The sequence below is a fragment of the Penicillium alfredii genome, assembly GCF_028826965.1.
Source record: "Penicillium alfredii strain IBT 34128 chromosome Unknown utg000011l_segment0_segment0, whole genome shotgun sequence".
NCBI classification, from domain to species: Eukaryota; Fungi; Ascomycota; class Eurotiomycetes; order Eurotiales; family Aspergillaceae; genus Penicillium; species Penicillium alfredii.
The window spans coordinates 960,474-978,017 of record NW_026622708.1 but is presented as its reverse complement, the minus strand read 5'-3'; the positions used below and the strand labels follow the sequence as shown (position 1 = coordinate 978,017).

Sequence of the window (17,544 nt, the reverse complement as noted above, 5' to 3'; positions counted from 1 at the left end):
TTTCTTCTACTGGGCATATTTCCCTAGATTTTAGCAAGATTTCTATAGTCATTGTCCTAATCTGTTCGAGGTATTTCTACATTTTTCTAGACATTGAAATCTCCGTGGCAAAAGGTCCATGGATGTAACGGGGGTGTCGAGACTATCGATGAAGTCATTGTGGCTGGTATTGGTATTACCACTGTAATTTTCATCAACCTCTCTCTTCCAGCCTGCCAGTCTGCTTGTTCACCTCAATCCTCTTTCTTTCCATCTGCTTTGCACTTTGGGTTTGCACTTACACATCCATTCTCGACTCCATCGGTGTACTTCCCCTGCAGAAGGCCCATTCCATCCTGACGTGGGCTCCGGTCATTGGGCGTGGCCCTGACTCTCCACACCCGTCAGCCACTGTTTTTCACCGAGGTTTGGGTCACCGACATCTCTGCAGGAGCGTTCGGCCCCGAATAGACGCCACACCTCCTCCTATGAATGGGTGCACAACAACTCAAGCCCAAACGTTGAGATCGGCGTCTCCATCCTCACCCGCCAACCACCGGCCTCGGTTATTCGTTCTAGACATCTTGTTTTTGCCTCTCCGCCCGAAACAAAGCCGCGCACAAGTTGCGACCGGATCGTCCCTCAACACTTCATCTCTTCTCTGCTCATCCCTGCACCTGCTGCAGCCCCTTCGTTTCTTACAACACCGCTTTCTCCATTCACAGCATGTGGTCGTCGGCGATTCGTTCTCCTGCCCCGTCATCTGTGTAACAAAACCGTATTCTGCGCAACACATCGCTTGATCTCGGTATCCCATTCGCCCTGGGATCGCCAACAACACATTCCCTCACTGTGTCTTTCTTGTCTGGCATTTGCACCTTGCCTTTTCTGTTCCCTTCTTGGGACGCTTCTGCCCAACTGCCAGGCATCCTCTCGGGTCTGCTGACTTGTTCTACGTCGCGTCGGTGCAATCTGACTCGATAAGAGACCATGGCCGCGGAGTCCGAGAGGCCGCCCTACCTTAATGGTACCTCTGGTCGGCCTAGCGATGGGAAGCCTGCGGATGCAGCTTTGGATTCCACCCATAAGCCGGCCAGCGAGGGTGACAAGCTGGAGCCGTCGCGCCTGACAGCTAAATCCCAGACCCAGGCCATGTCACAGGTACCTAAACTTTCCCCCAGTGTTCCCACCTCCTCCACCCCGGCATCCACCTCCAACTCCGTCGCTTCCTCTCGCGAATCCTCCCCTATTCGTGTCTCTTCCCGCACAGCCAATTCTCCCTCGGCCAGCCGAGTTCCTTCTCAATCCCGCAAACCCAGCCAAGACCGAACCAGTCCCGCCCGAACACCCGCCCACAGCCAAACATTAGACCAGTCCACCCAATTTCCCACACCGTTTGTTCAAAGTGCGCCGGCCCATCCTGGCAAGCCTCCCGTTCTTTCTCCTTCCTCTGCAGACCCGCCAGCCAATGTTCCCAACCCGGAAAAGTCCAACATGCCAGCATGGGCCGGGAATCGTCGAACCGACCAAGAGTCGACCCTTCCGAATATATCCCACAAAAGATCTACTCTGTCACCGTCGGAGGACCATGGTGCCAAAGTGGACCGAAGCGTGCCTCGGGCCGTCACAAGGGGCGTCAGTGGCCAAGGGTCTTCTTTGGAGACAGTCCAGGAGATGGCCAGTAACCCATCGACTCCGTCTAGTGAAACCGCTGCCAAGCCGGTAACCGCGGAGGACCCGGGGCTACACCGGATCGATGAGGACCCGACACCGCGTTCGAAGCAAAATGTCGAGAGTGGCAGCGACAGTGGAGGCAATCGTGGCTCGGACCCCAAAGAAGAAAACCGTCCTCACGCGACAAAGACACCTAAAACTCTTATACCACAGCGGTCCTCGACTTCTTTGAGTGCTGGTGCTCGCGGGAAGCCAGCGGATGGGTCCGTTCGCAACATGATCGTGGAGACCGAGACGGTCAGTTCCATACCGCAGGTTTCGCTCGGTGTGGGTTCCGGTGAACGTGGCAATGGTGGTCGCACCGACCAAGGGACCCTTCGCATGAAACCTTCCACCGAGACCATTCGACCCCGCAAGGAAAAGAAGAAGAACCGTCGACCCAACCCCCTCACCACAGGGCCTGCTTCTAGCAGAGCGGACATCTTTGAGGCCAAAGTGGCCAGTGCCGTGGACGAGGCGGATGTGTCGGACTCAGATGAGACTTTTGTATACGAATCGAATCCACCCGATCCGTACCCGCCGCGACAGTCACGATATCATTCGCGGACGCCCAGTGCAACGTCTATGGCAAGCCAAGTGGACCAACTGGCTGGTCGTGCACGCGGGGCCATGCGGGATGGTGCCCACAGTGTGACAGGCAAGCGCAGCATGAAGTTTACGAATAACACTTTCAACAGCGCCTTGGATGGCGAGGCCGGGGAGCCTGATGGAAATCGAAATCCCGCCAGAGTCGATGGGAGTGGCACCATTACGCCGCGGCATCATCATGTTGGACGCCATGGGCGCAATGGTGCGCACCAGTCTCTCTTCGATAGCGACTCCCCTTTCCCGCCGCCCCAATCGCAGCCCAAGTCGCCGAGGCATTTTATCGGGAGTGGATACCGCCATTCTCGGCACGGCAATGTTCGCTCGTCCCCCAACTACAAGACCATCAATAATTCCAAGAAGGCGGGCGAGATGTACGGTTATGATTTCGACGCCGAGGGCGCCGATGATGAGCGGACACCACTCGTTGGGACGCCCCGCGCAACGCGAAGCCGGCATGGTCGACGACCCAACAGCGCCAGTTTGCGACAGATGGAGTACATGTCGCAGCGGAAACGGGGTTGGTTCTCGCGATATGGTTCGTGCGCGGTGATTATGTTGCTGCTCCTGATCATTGCTGGAGGGGCTACTTCGTTCATAATTGCGGCGACGAGGCCATTGTTGGATGTCCAGGTCACTGCCATCCAAAATGTGCTCGCCTCAGAGCAGGAAATAATGCTCGACCTGAATGTCCAAGCCGTCAACCCCAATCTCTTCCCCGTCACTATTGATGACACTGATGTGAACCTCTTCGCGCGGAGCCGGTATGTCGGAACGGACAAGCTCTGGCGCGACCATGGCTCAGACAAGGAGCTTGATCGATTTCCGCGCGTGGAAGAGAGTCGGCGGCGCTGGCAGTTGTCGCAGGTGGTTCGGTGTCTCGGGAAGACGGACTGTGTGACAGAAGCCATGTCTGGCCAACCATCACAACATCCTCAGGGCGGCGTCGACAGAGGCACCGATCCTATTACGACGGATCCGGAAGGCGATTTCCAAATGATGCTGCTCGGCCGCGTGTTTAGATTCGACTCGCCGCTCTCCTTTGAATCATCTCCCTGGAACCACCTGGCCTCAACCTCCAAGGGACAGATTCGCCTCCCTCGGCCGGGCAACAAAACCGAGGAAGGGGGCACAGAGCGTTGGGAACGTGTTCTCCAACATCCGTTCGAGCTGATTGTGCGCGGGGTCGTCCAATACCAACTCCCTCTGAGCTCGCGCTTCCATTCGGCGTCCGTGAGCTCGAGCGTCAAAGTGATCCCAGACGACGAAGACCATGGCCCCAACCGTCCACCCAGTAACGACACTGCACGGATTTCGCTGGCGAAGCGTGGTGCGCCAGCTGTTCGAATTGCAGTCCCCGAGCATCCACCGGGGCTAACCAAACGACCGTTTACGGCATGAAACAATAGTGATAGATTGATGTCATTGACTTACGACAGCCTTACTCCTTTTTTTTTTGTCTCCTTTTTCCTTTTTCTCCTATCCTTTTTCCTTGTTTGTCTCCGTGTTTTATGTAATGAGAGGGAAAAAAAAAACCCTCTGTTCCCGGCCCCACCTGGCCCCGTCTCCTGGCCTGAGATTGAGACTGAGATTTCTCGCTGTATACCCATTTGCGATTTCGTTTCATCTGTGTCTATATCTGACCTGTCCCCTCCCCCGTTGACTCGGGATTTTCTTACCCTGTGCTTGCAGGTGCTTTTATTTCCTATGCTTTGGTTGTTCTGAGTGTTACTGTCCTGGTTTCTCTTTCTCTTTCTCTATCTAACCCTTTCCTGTATCTATACTCTAACTTTGAACCTGGGTCCCTGAATCTTATGTTTTGCCAACAGGCATCATCTTAGATCGTCTGTCAGATGGGATGGTAGCTGGTTATCACTTCATTCCCTAGTGTTTGAGAGATGCCTCTGGAGTATATCCCTTGATGTTAGGTATAATGCACAACAGACAGGGCTGTTCTTACTACCCAAAAGAATGCAACCAAGGATCTGGTTTGCAAACATCGATCTAGATACTGAAGCTAGGAAGTTTAGAGAACCATGCACGCAACAATACAGGCATTGGAAGCATGAACTATCTGAAGACACGTAAGAGTCATAAATCATCATCGGCAGGCATCAAGTCGGAATCAGAATCACCGAGACCAAAGATCAAAAATGAAAAAAAATGAAAAAAAAAAATCTCAAGAGCACCAGTCAATACAGCATCAGAGAAAAAAGAAACGCAAGATGAATACAAGAAAACCAAAGCATCAAGCATCAACTATTGCACATCACGAAGTTTCATAACCATAAGATGTCAGAAACAAGGCAAGCCCCTAGTGGATTAACCTGCATCAGAACAGCACCCGGCTGAATTTATTGACAAAATCCTCGATCTTGGCAGCGGCAGGGTCATCGGCCCGCTCAGTCAGGAGGTGGCCATGCGAATCGAAGCGGTCCGGAAGATCGATGGTCGAGTCCGAGTCCTGCTCCGGGGCTTTTTGCGGGGCGTGGGAATGTTTAGGTGAATGCCGCGGATGAGAAGAGCCAGAGTGATGGTCAGAAGATCGGGGATGAGGCATAGGCGGATGAGGAATAGACGAAGAGCGACGACGACGATGGTGACGACGGCCGCGGTCTCCGTGCGAATCAATGGTCGTGTCGCTGTCGTCGGTCTCATAGCCGGGGCCCGGACGACGGCCGCGGGACGAAACATCCGAGCCGAGATCAAAAGCAACAGATTTCGAGGCTGGCTGGGTAACAGATCGCGGCATGGACGTCGACCGTCGACGACTTTGTCTTTCTAGACCTATAAGCGGGGCGTTAGTCTTGGATCTAGTTGCAAATCCGGGCGTGGTTCTGTGAACCCACCATCGCGCGTGTGATACTGGTTTGTGGGTAGGGTGGAGCTGTGTGCAGCACTCACATTCTCATTGGCCCTCCGTCCGCTCGGTGCGTAAGTCTCAGGACCCGGCCCTGCGGCCCCGTAGCTGTAGGGCTGTGGCGGGGGAGCGGCACCCGGTGGTGGGGGGTAGTCGGCTGGGTTGTAGGGACCCGGAGGGGCATTCAAGTTAGGAGTTGAACTCGGCGGCGGGGGGAAATAGTTGCCGTTGGGATAGTAGTGGTTGTCGGGAGGCTGCGAGTGGACCGCGTGAGGAGAAGGCGGGTAGGGCTCTGGATCGTAAGATTCCTCGTAGGGATCACGGGGAGCGTCATCGTCGTACCCTGTTAGAAAAGTGGTTAGTGGAATGACACTTCCCTCCACAATAGGCCAAAAAAAGACTTACGGGATTGCTCCTGCTCGGCCTTCTTACGATCTTTCCGCTGAGAATACTTGTGAGCTGCGTACCCCAGGCCCGTCGCACCAAGGGCTGCCGAGGCCAGTTCCCGCGAACGACTGCGGTGCTTCTTCTTGCTTCTGTGCCTACGGCGGCTTCCCCGGTCTGAATCCGAGGAGCTGCCGCTGTAGCGGCCACCACGACTGCGGCTACGGCTGCGGCTGTGACGCCTGGCGCCGTACCCGTCGGGGCCATCCGAGTAGTAGGGAGCACCGGGACTGGCAGACTGACCATAGTAATGTTCAGCAGGAATGCTCCCCGAAACAGGGCCTCCGCCATACTCAATCAAGCCTGCCGAGTCCCGCGATGGGTCTGGATACGCCTCGGATGGCCCACGGCTGCGAGATCTGGATCGGCGGCGCTCACGACTCACACCATCCTTGTTTTCCTTGTTGCTCTTGTTCTTCTCATAAAGACCAGTGGCAGCGGCGGCACCCAGACCGGTAGCCACCACAGGAAGAGCCTGTCTCAGCCGGCTGCGGGAACGCGAGCGCCCACCCTTGCGCGCCCGCGAACGGCTCCGCACATGCTCGACGGCACCTGCAACAACAGCGCCGGCCAGACCGGCTCCAGCCATGTGCTTGCGACGCTGGGACATGCTTCGAGCGTCATCGTCTTTTTCGGACCGGGCAGTGCTAGACGCGCGTGCACGGGAGCGCGAGCGCGAGCGAGTGCGAGAGCGACCCTGGCGCCCGTCTTTGGACTGATTTTGCAGAGCAGCCATACCCGCGGCCAAAGCAGCGGCGCCAACACCGACACCCAAGAGGGTTTTGGCGCGCGAGTGAGAATGAGACCGGCTGCGGCTCCGGCTGCGACGGCCTCGGCTGTGACGATTGTGACGGTATGAACGCTCGTCATCGAAGGAATGTGAACGGTGTCGGCTTTTGCTACGGTAGTAGTCGCGGGCGTGAGAGGCGGCGTTCACGGCCACGGCACCCAGGGCACCAGCGCCCACGGTCTTCCCGACACGACCTAGGCCACCGCTGACCTCCTCACCATCCCTCTTGCGACGGCTGCGGAGGATCTCGGCTGCACCGGCACCAACCAAGGCGCCCTCGGCGAGGTGGCGGCGATGGTGGGGGTGGTCGCCGTCGTAGCCGTGAGTCTCCTTGCGGATATAGACCATGCTGTCGTCGCTGCTGTAGTCCTGGTCGCGGTCACGTCGGCTACTGACCTGCGAGATTGAGTCACCGGGGCTTACCTCCCGGCGCGAGTGCCGGTCGTCATAGTCGCGCACACGACGGTGGTGGTGGTAGTATGGGTCGTCATCGTAGTCGGATCGACGCACGACGTCATAGTCGGCCTCGCGCGGGCGTGCTTTAGAAACAATTATCAGCTGCTCATAAATAATGATGGGAGCGGGGAGCTATTCCGGTCTCTGGAGTAAGGATGGGCAAAGGGCTCGAAATACTCACACTCGTAGTAGTCGTAGTCCCGCTCGCGGCGGGGCACATCATAGTCTACCTCGCGCTCATAGCGTTGGATAGAGAGAGGTTCTTCGCGGTCGGCTTTGCGGCGAAGAACCAGGTCGCGGTCCCCAGTATAGTGATCGTCGCGCCTGAAGAAATCTCTTCGGTCGTCCTCGTGGGGTACGACGTAGCGCTTGATGGTGACGGGACGGGAGTCGTCCCAGTCCCGATCGCGCTCTCTGTGAACGTACGACATTGACGAGGGGATACAGAAAAGATGGTGGGGGAGATCAGACAGGATGAGGCAAGATAAGAAGAAGGATTCGGGGTTACAATGAAGTAACCACCGATTCCAAAAATGTCAAAGAGGGGCAGCCCCAATGCACGATGCAAGGAATTGGGGAGGCGCAGGCAAGTGGGGTTGCAGAGAGGCTGTGATCGACTAGCGTCGGATGAAAGAATCCGGGAAGGATTGAGAGAAGAGTGAAGCGTAGGAGGTATAAGAAACAAAGAGAAGCGACGAGAGGACTCGAGGCAAAAAGACGAAGAGGCGAACAAAGAAAGAAAGTTCGAGAGAGTGGATGCCGATGAATCAGGATGATGAAAGTCGTGTAGGGCCGAGAGGGGCGAACTTGTCCGATCTCAGTGATCTGCAGGCAGAACAATATTCTTGACTTGGCGCCAAAGAGGTACACAATGGGTTTGGATGAGAATAGGAATCGAAATCAGGATGACGAAGATAGGAGACGCAAAAGAAAAAGGATGAAGGACAAGAGGATGATGATGGAGAGAAGAGAAGAAAAAGAGAAGAGAAGACCAACCAACAGAACCACGTGAGGCTGAAATACACCGACTGCAGACGCCCTCGGCGCAGCGTTTTGCCCGGGTAAGCCGTGGCGAAACGCGGTGTATCTTCTTTGATTGTTGATCTCTCGAGATGTTGAGTGTCATAGAAGTTGTTGATGCGAGAGACCCATGGAATCGCGGGTTTGGTTCGCCGTCCCGTCCCAAACTTGTCTTTTCCACGGTCTCGCAGTGTGGGCTACCAAGATTAAGATATATTGGGAGAGAGACTACACTTATCTGACATGCGACACAAACCCCGTCATCAGTCTACTACATACCCTCAACTCCTGGGTTTCAACCTGCCCATCTCCAGCAACAAGATGCGCCCGCCTGAAACTTGTGGCGGTTCCATCGATGACGTCAACAGCCCACTTTTTGAGTCCGGAGTAACCAGGCATTTCTAAGCGGCTACGAGTGGATGTTGGGAGTGTCCCTGCATAATCACTCGTACTGTTCAGTCGCTGGGTGCTACAGATGACGGAGGAATGCACCCATGGTTTTTGCCATGGCACTGATTTGCCTCCAAGGCTATAGATATGGTGCGACATCTGATCCTAATGGGTAGGACACTTAGGAAAAGACTATATAAGAATACAAAGAAGCCCGAGATATATGCCAAAATGTAGGGAGAGATCCCAATATGGAATTCAACCAACATCCCAGAAAAACTAAGAGACTATGTACCCTATAAAGACAAGCGAGACAAGACCTTCCGCTCGAAGGCCTTGGGCACCGGCAGTTCAGTAGGCGTGTCGGTGCGCTTCGTACTCTGAATCAGATGTTCGAACGAGGCAGCCGCCTGTACACGCGGGGTGAAGGGCTCAAAGTCCCAAAGATAGCCCAGCGTGCGGAGGATTGACGAAGCCGAGTATGACACGGTCTCGCCGTCAGTGTTGATACCCTTCTGCTCGACCTGAGCCTTGGCAACGAAGGGGGAGATCAACAGGGTTGGGATACGCCCCCCAAGGCGATCGAATTCAAACGTGTACCTTTGACCGTTGGGCGCAGTCTCAGTGTAGGTCAGGTTGTCGGGTCGAACGGCAAGCGGCGGCGGCACGTGGTCGTGGAATCCGCCAGTCTCGTCGAACGTCAAGATAAACAAGGTCTCCTCCCACTGGGGGCTGGCTCGTAGCGCATCATACACATCCTTGATCAGAGCCTCACCTTTGGAGATCAGGCCCGTCGGGTGCATGGAGTTGGTGCCGCTGTCGCAGCAGGACGGGTCGATGAACGTAAACTCGGGCAGCTTCCCGGCGGCTGCATCGGCGTAGAAGCTTTCAAGGGGCTGAGCCTTGTCGGTGTTGCCGCTGGTGAAGGTCCAGTCGAAGAAGTAAGCATCGATCATTCCCCTGTTCGTGTAATAGTTCTTCCAGGTGTGTCCGGTCTCGCCCAGCTGCTGGAAGATTGACCGCTGCTTGTGCGCGTGAACGTCGGTATTGAAAGACGCGTCATTAATACCGTGGCCGGCAGATGTCCCGGAGAGAACATAGGCGCGGTTCGGGTTGGTGGGCTAAAAATAGCATTAGCATATGTCGGAAGGGTTGCAACAGTAAGAGAACATAAATAGAAAAATAAAATAAACTTACCCCGGGGACATCCGAGTGCCAATGGTTGAAAGTCAGGTAGTTCTGCACCAGTGCGGTCAAAACAGGCACCTCATCCTCGGTGTAGTAGTTGATGACCTGTTTCGCCAGGTTGGTCTTGTTGGCATCATTTCCATGCTGGCGCAGTTGCTCGTGCACAAACCCCTTCTGGTTCGGGGTAAGCTCTCCCGAGGCAATATGGGCGTTGTTTGGGACGAATTCACCGTAGAACTCGATGTTGTTGCCGGTTACCGAGTGGTCCGGATCATCAAGAATGGAGTCATAGTCCTTGGCCTCGCTGCATACCTCCCCCTTGGACGGATCGTAGAGATCGTACGGGTTGCAGAAGGGCCCGTTGTTGATGGGATTGTCTAACCCTTTGAGCTTCTGACCGCCGAGGACGTTGTCGAGCGACCGGTTCTCCATTTCCAGGATGACCACATTCTTAATCTTGCTCTTCAAGTTCTCGATAGACGCCGCCGAATGGACATCTTCACTGCGCTTCTCAGGCAACGCAGGGACTGCTGCCGCGAAGGCAAGCAGACCAATAAGGGCGCTTGGATGCATGGTAAATTCAGGGAAGTGGGAGCAGGGTGGCCAATTCCCTTCACTTGTTAATTCGTTTCTCCCGAGGGATTCAGACAGGTTTTATATGCCCAATATGGAGTGGAGCCGATTGCCACAGAAGCCAGCCCTTGTGATTTCCAGTGCTCCCACGTGTGGCACACTCATTCATCGGCTCGATTGAATCGCAAAAGTGTTGAAGATCCTTGGAATGTGCGGGGATCCTGCATACGGCGATACTCGCTGGATGATTAATGTAAAAGAGTCACGATGATTGGCTTGTATTGAGAGTGGGTCATGTGCTCGGCTCCTCCGCTTCTTTGGCCTCACCTCCTCATGGCCCTCAATGGGGGTTACATGCTGCTCTCCTTGGGAGCAATACATTACCCAGTGGATAGCACCAGAATCTCCCCAGAGATAATTGACTGAGTTTCTTTTAAGTAATATCAACATGTGGCCTTGTTCCAGAGAACCTTGGAAATAAATCTATAGCTCCGATTAGGTTCGTAATCGTGATCAGGTGCATTCATCATGCGCCTGTGGAATATTGCGGGGGTAGAGTAAGGTAGTATACTTTACTTTGTTTATTATTATGATTGTAATATTATTATTATTTCTTAGGGGTGTATATCTATGGATGCAAGGTCCCGTCTGGTAAGGGACCAGGCACTGGACGAGGTACTTGGCTCCCCACCAAAAGACCAAGGGAGTCCATGTACCTGCGCGGTCCCGTGGCTCCACCAAAGGCTGCGATTGGCCGAAATCAAAGGGCATGGAATGAAACACAATTAATTCACCAGAAATTAAATCAGATTTGATTTGAATGATTTAAATGATTGAGGTGAAGGGGATGAAACCACAAATTTTATATACGTCCAGCCCTTGGATTAAGGTTATATGATAGCATACGTCATATCTCTCCCTGAGGCATTCGTATATACTATTTGGGACAGTTGTTTATCCAGCCACGATAACTCTTCCTTTCTTCTTACCTGGTAGCAGAATTAAGCATAGATGGAACCACTCTAAAGAGCATTCAAACGACCTTGGAATAGTCATTTGGTTGGATTGCTTCTTAGCCGGAAGTAATTCAGTAAAGTACTGCTACACTGAATGATATTTAAATGTTCCCACACAACTACTTATAGTATGGCCGAGGAACGTTATCATAGTAAGGCACCACAATGGTGTTTGGATCAGAGGTGTTACCAATCATCGCAGCCGTCCCAGGGTGGGTTATTTTATCAGAGACGATCAATTCAAGCATGACCGGACCCTGCATAGCCAAAAAGCTCCTCACTGTTGGGTTGATGAAATCAATTTCAGATACCTTGGCTGCTGGCATCCCAAAGGCATCGGCAACCGCCCGATAAGAAGCCTTGGAGCTAAACGAGCTGACCGGCCGAACAAGGGCGTTGGACTCGTAAGTTAGATCTTGCCCATGGAGAGACATCCCCCAAACATAGTTGTTCATTACGACCGTCAGGACCCGCACCCCGTGTCAAACGTACGTGTCGAGTTCACCAATTTGGAACCCGGCCGAGCCGTCGCCTTGGATGTTGATAACCAGTCTTGTGAGATCTGCGATCGCAGCACCCAGTGAATAACCCCAGCCATTGCTCAGCATGCCGATATACCCAGCGGAGAAGAAAGTGAGATGGGGGTTAGCGCTTTCAGTTAGGTCATTTGCCCAGCTCCCAGTTTCGCCGCCATCAATCGAGATGATTGACCCCGGTTCAAGTGACGTGAAGCGCGCTTTCATGGCATGATACGGATGCATACGACCCTCGGCATGGGTGTCTTGCTCTTCATGGGAATTCGGCTCTCTTCTTTTGCCCAGTACAGTCTCTTTCCAGTTCAGAGGTGCTGTGAATGGTGTGTCTGCCACTGCTCTGTTCAATGCTAGCAAGGCTTCGCCCACGTCGGTGACGATCCCGACGTCGATTGGCATCTATCTGTCGATTTCTTCTCCGTCAACGTCCACCTGGATGTATTTGCAGTCACTTTCAGGTAGGATAATGCTACTGTGACCACTCAGAAACATGCCTGTTCGAGCACCAAGCAGAATGATCAAGTCTGGTTTGGAGCTTTCTGGCAAACTGGCCAAGTTAACGGCCATGCCACCTTGGAGTGGGTGGTCTGTTGCGATTGCGCCAAATCCTTTCTGGCTTTGGAAGACTGGGGTTTGGGTTTTCTCTAGCAATGCTGACAGTTCTTGCGACGCCTGGATCAAATATCGTTAGCAAAAGGTTCGCACAGCCGGGTGGTCTTCTAAAAGAAAGTAAAGACTACATTTGCTGAACTGCATCCACTCCTAATAATAAAAGCCGGCCTATATGCCGCTTACCACAGTCCAAGTGTATCGGTAATTGCCTGATGATTCGGCCCTGGAGGATACGGAAGAGGACCAGTGATGGATCCCCAAGAGATCTGGCTCAGCTGCACCGGACTAAAAAGCACGTCGATTGGGAAGTCCAGAAAGACCAACCCTGCCCAAAAACAAAGATGTCAGAAAAGAAAGCGACTCCGAAAATGTATTCAGCCCGGGGCAGAATAACCCCCCCTTACCAGGAGCCCCAGAGAGAGCAACTCGACGGGCATGAGCCACAAGCCGAGGAGTATCCTCCGGGCACAGAACCCGATGCGCAAATTTAACCATGCGATTTCCAGCCAGGGGTTGATCCAAGAATCCCTGCAGACAGTTGGTCTCCGCATCCCTGATGGGAGCCGAGCTGGTCACCACGAGCACGGGGCTTCTGTCTGCCAACGCAGTGACCATCCCCGGAAGAGCATTGCTGAAGCCGCTGTTGGCGGTGACAAAGGCCACGCCCAGTTTCTGGGCTACTTTTGCGTAGCCTTGGGCTGCTTGAAGGGCGGAGGCTTCGTGGCGGGTATCGACGAGCCGGATTTGATTTCTCTTCGCAGCCTACTAGGAAGGTATCGAGATGTCCGCCGTGGATGCCGAAGGCGACGTCAACGCTGATATGCCCAAGGCTTTGGGCGAGAACGTCTCCGCCGCTGAGTTCGCGGTGTTCTGGTATTTTGAGTGGGAAGGCCATGGGGCTTGTATGGGGAGAAATGTGCTGGGAGTAGATATAGATATAGATAACGATCAACGGCTAGCTGGGGAGATTGCAGGTATTTCTGACACTGAATAAAATGAACAAAGTGAATGGATTGAATCATGATGGTGTCAATCACCCACGAATAATCCATGCGTCTGACTCACACCCCCTCTTAACATAGCAATGTCTATAGGGTAGCCTTGTAGGGGTTTGTATCGGGCCAATGCAAAACTAATGCGAGCTCAAAGATCCAACCCAGCCAGCATCGTACGACTGTCCATCCCCGCACTTGACGAGTTCTTGGGGATTACAGTTAGGTCAGAGATCGACAGTGGACAGCGTTGTCAAGTGGACATGGAGTGGGCCATCGGAATTAGCCTCGGTCCACGATGGGATCTGGGGTTAGCGGAGCTGGATCTTATAGCTACAAATTGGTCTCCTTCAGAACTGCTATCGTCATGAACATGAACAAGGGAGAACCTTTACAAGATATTGGTTAGCTATTAATCCTACAGCAGATTCAACACTACATCAAGCATAGTTCCATTGCCAAGTCATATAGCTCATATCTCATCAACAGCATAGACAAGAGGGACCGTCAACATCCAATCCCAAACCAAGCACCAAAATAACGCCCCAATAGGTAGTCCCAGATGTGCCCCAACTTTCGTGTGTAAGAATAGAAGAGAGAGAAGGGCAAATAAGAACAGTAAAGAGGTATAAGAGGGGAAAGAGAATTAGAATAGAAAAGAAGAAAATAATTCCTGAAGGAAATTAAGAAGAACCCCCATCAAATCCAAACTGATTCATACTCGGCCCCAACGCATCCCACGGCACCGAAGTCGGGCCCAGCCAGTTCTGGGGCTGGAGCTGGGCGCCGAAACTGGATTGTAAGGATGGATCGCTTTCTGATGAGGCGATTGTTGGGACGGGAGATTGGGACTGGGAGTGCTGGTGCGACAGCACAAAGCTTTCAGGCATGGTTACCGCGGGAGAGATGCTGGGACGCATGGCGGAGAGGATTTGGGTTGAAGCGTGGAGGTGGGAATGGGTTTTTTGCTGATAGTAGTTTGTACAGGCGACGTCACTGAGAGAATGAGATGTTAGTTCCGGGCAAATACCCACAGCAACAGCGGGAGAGGGAGAGGGATATAGGGTAAAGTAGAGTCTAAGACGGGGCACGTACAGAATCTGTCGCACAACAGGAACAGCCCTGCTACAGAAGACACTGCGAACCGACAACGCAGCAAAGACATCCAAGGCGCGATCCAGCACGGCCTTGATCTCCTCAAACTCGGCCTGACTCTCCGGGGTCAAGAGAATGACGGCGAGAACGACAGCCGCGTGAAACGCATGGAAACTTCCCAGACCACAGGTATACCATTTATACGGCGCAAACTGCAATGACTCGAACAGAGTCTGAAACACGGTGAGCGAGGCCTTGGCGGAGACGACACATTTGGCTCTGGACGCGCAGGTATCCGGAGTGAGCTCGCCTTGTAGGTATCGGCACAAGGTAGGGCGGAGGAGAAGGAGGAAGAGCTGGTGGACGTGGCTATACAAGATATTGAGATTGGCCTGATGGTGCACTGGCAGAGAGATTGGCTCGGGGCTCGTATCGAGCAGGTACCGTGCATCGCAGGTCTCGCGAACAGCCAGGATCTCGGCCTCGAGTTTTGCTACGCTGAAGCGGGATGCGTGTGGGGCGCTGAAGATGGTCTCACAGACCTTGGCGGAGATGCGGTATAGTCGAAATGTCAAGAGGAGATGGGTCATCTGCGTTGGACGGGCGCCGGGGGAAAGGTCGGAGGTCATGGAGGCGGACGGGCCTGTGAGAAGGTCGACGTCGTCGACATCGGCGGGCATCCGTACGTCTTGTGCGATCATCTGCTGGTCCAGGCTGCCGAAGGATGAGTTGTGGATTGTGTAGAGCATCATGAGCCCGGCCCAGACTCGCCGGCGCTCCTCACGCTCAATGGCGCCCAGGGCGAACCGTTCCGGGTCGATATGACATCCCATCGAGATGGCGACATGATGGGTAAACCCTAACAGTGTCCAGATAGGCAATCCGCGATTGATTCGAGCGTAGTTGATGAGAACGAGGGCTTGCAAGGAATTAATCGAGTGTCGAGACACGACACCGTCGGCCGCAAGACATCGCAGCGCTGCTGACCGGTAGCGTGCAGTTAGCACCTTGATATTGCGACTGACTGTTCTTTCTCGGCCAAGGTCGGACAATAGAGGGTCATCGTCATCGAGTGCGTTCACGGCAATTGCCAGGATGGCAAACAGTAAAGCGAGCCATGAGGTAGATACGCTGCTGGGGTCATGACAGAAGTGCTGATACTCTGCTTCGAAGGTCAAGTCGTGGAGAATATGAAACACCTAGTACAGAGTCAGCCACTACTCGCAGATATCCATCAGCATTGACGCACCGTCGAGAAAACTCGAAAATAAACGTCTTTGAGAGTATCGCAGTGCCGGCCCGGTGGCAGAAAAGCCAGCAGCTCAGCCCGCGAGACACTCCCATTGCGTGCAAGCGGGATCTGCAAATCATCATCGTCCTCAGGAATATCCGAATCCGTGATGCGCAGACAATCCGCAGCAGCGCTTTTCGCAACGACCGATTCCCACTGCGACATCAGCGGCACATAGCGCACATGGCCCGAGGTGGTCGTCTGCAGGGACCCAATATTGCCGAGCATGGGATTCCACGAGTCCCAGGCATCGCCAGCCAAACCCATCTCCGACTCCGAGAAACTGCCCGTCACACTCGGAGCCCCGAGGGGGGACACCGCGCCGCCACTGGGAGTTCCAGCCTGCGAGGCCACTTGTTTCTGTAGCAGCCCTTCGAGGTTGCGGATTCGGGCCAGCAGCTCGTTCTGCGCGGTGGCATCCCCCGACGAGCTCTGCTCAACAGACAGCCGGGGCTGACCGAGATAGATGCAATCTTCGGCACCCAGGCCTCGACGCACACACGTCTGGCAGGGCCGACCATCGCGCGAGCAGCGGATCTTTCTCGTGCGGCAGGCCTGGCAGCTGATGGGGAGGCGTTTCCCAGATGCACGAGAGGCCATAGGGATGTTGGAGGACGTCGACTCGAGCCAATGGATGTGAACAGACGACTCATTCAATCTTGCATAGAGGGCCGGTGATGAGTGAAGAGAACATGGGGGATGGCTCTTTTTCTTTTAGGGAAAAGAAAATATTTTGGTGCAATACTCAAAAGGACGTCTGTCGAAAGAGCCAAGGGCTTTCGCGAGCTGTTTGCCCGACGTTCCATATTTTATATATATATATATATAAGAGGCAACCCTGTGGATGGCCACCGAAAGAGTAAGAGCTGAGCAGAGCAGGGCCGCATCATCCTTTTGCCCCCGTTCCTCAGGATCGACTTGTAGCCATGACAGCATTCCGAGCTACTTTCCAATAGTACGGGGAGCCCGAGGCTGCATGACGGAAGTCTTCCAGAAGGAAAGAAAATTTCGGATAGGATCCACTGTCAATGGAGAATTGTCATGATTTGTCTTTTTGTGTTAGCGCCGATCCAGGATTTCCGCTCGCTTCGAGTATACAAGAGAGAGTATGTGCTGTTCAACACCGAGGATCCCCCGAACGGATCCCGGCAACGGCAAATAATTGATGTCAGTGCGAGAGAACCAGGAAATATGTCGGGTGCCTGGTTTGGAGAGCTTGTGAACCAGAAATACCGCCACCAAAGCCCAAATGTGCGACGATCATTGCCCTTGGGTGGAGGGTAAACACTGAGCCACACGCCACTTGGGCTGAGCCGTTGGCGACGTTGCGGTGAAAATTCTGTCAAAGGCCCCGCACACGTCAAAATTTCAAAGTACGGGCTGTCAGCTCATTTCTCGCTTCTCATTTCCAGGGTTTGCAACTGTTTAGTCGTGTTAGTTGGGCTTGGTTGTTGGGGCTCTGAATATCCACTGCGCCCCGGGGAGGGAGAATAAGAGGACTCGAGCCTCACAACATACTTCCATGGATCCTCCCAGGCCCCCATTTCCCACATGGCAGTCTGGGATATGTGAGCGAGGGGCTTTCGAATCTCGTGTTCGTGGAGCATCCCTGGCAGAGCCGACAGGGCACGAAGGATTCTCTTTCCGTGGCAAATAGTGTCCCTGGGATTCTCAGCAAAAAAACACCCACCAACGCGTACGGTAGCATTCCGACAAAAAAAGAAAAATCGATTTCAGAGATCGGCAGGCAATAGAGTTTCCGAAGGATGCAATGTTTTTGCTTTTTTGCTTTTTTGCTTTTTTCCTTTTTGGATCGTGGAGTCATTGGGCGTAGAAGAGGTACAAACATGTGAATTCGGGGTCAATATACCCATAGCTCCCTTCCTTTTGACCTAGATTAAACATGATTGATGTCTTCGTCAAGAATGACATGTTGCATACTTCTTTAGGGAGGTAGGTCCTTAGGGAGGACCTTGGGGTAGGGGC

The 17,544-nt window shown here is 53.7% G+C and overlaps 6 protein-coding genes across 6 annotated transcripts; 2 read left to right on the top strand and 4 right to left on the bottom strand.

Moving 5' to 3' along the window:
* Nucleotides 1–969: 969 nt before the first annotated feature.
* NUU61_008808 (putative phospholipid metabolism enzyme regulator) lies at nt 970–3,699 on the top strand (the record flags this gene model as incomplete). The annotated part of the gene is made up of 1 exon (XM_056659333.1): nt 970–3,699. The coding sequence occupies one exon, from the start codon at nt 970–972 to the stop codon at nt 3,697–3,699; it is 2,730 nt and encodes a 909-aa protein (XP_056507626.1).
* A 931-nt stretch (nt 3,700–4,630) lies between these two features.
* On the bottom strand, nt 4,631–7,279 carry NUU61_008807 (DUF3824 domain-containing protein; the record flags this gene model as incomplete). The annotated part of the gene is made up of 4 exons (XM_056659332.1): nt 4,631–5,085; nt 5,148–5,501; nt 5,564–6,931; nt 7,030–7,279. 4 exons carry the CDS (start codon nt 7,277–7,279, stop codon nt 4,631–4,633), a joined length of 2,427 nt encoding a protein of 808 aa, XP_056507625.1.
* Nucleotides 7,280–8,554: 1,275 nt separating this feature from the next.
* NUU61_008806 (phosphoesterase superfamily protein) lies at nt 8,555–10,019 on the bottom strand (the record flags this gene model as incomplete). Its single annotated transcript, XM_056659331.1, has 2 exons — nt 8,555–9,379; nt 9,456–10,019. The coding sequence occupies 2 exons, from the start codon at nt 10,017–10,019 to the stop codon at nt 8,555–8,557; spliced, it is 1,389 nt and encodes a 462-aa protein (XP_056507624.1).
* A 1,135-nt stretch (nt 10,020–11,154) lies between these two features.
* NUU61_008805 (uncharacterized protein) lies at nt 11,155–11,967 on the bottom strand (the record flags this gene model as incomplete). Its single annotated transcript, XM_056659330.1, has 2 exons — nt 11,155–11,401; nt 11,528–11,967. 2 exons carry the CDS (start codon nt 11,965–11,967, stop codon nt 11,155–11,157), a joined length of 687 nt encoding a protein of 228 aa, XP_056507623.1.
* Nucleotides 11,968–12,615: 648 nt separating this feature from the next.
* On the top strand, nt 12,616–12,999 carry NUU61_008804 (uncharacterized protein; the record flags this gene model as incomplete). The annotated part of the gene is made up of 1 exon (XM_056659329.1): nt 12,616–12,999. The coding sequence occupies one exon, from the start codon at nt 12,616–12,618 to the stop codon at nt 12,997–12,999; it is 384 nt and encodes a 127-aa protein (XP_056507622.1).
* Nucleotides 13,000–13,855: 856 nt separating this feature from the next.
* Nucleotides 13,856–16,158, bottom strand: NUU61_008803 (Zn(II)2Cys6 transcription factor; the record flags this gene model as incomplete). Its single annotated transcript, XM_056659328.1, has 2 exons — nt 13,856–15,466; nt 15,517–16,158. The coding sequence occupies 2 exons, from the start codon at nt 16,156–16,158 to the stop codon at nt 13,856–13,858; spliced, it is 2,253 nt and encodes a 750-aa protein (XP_056507621.1).
* Between the last annotated feature and the right edge of the window lie 1,386 nt (nt 16,159–17,544).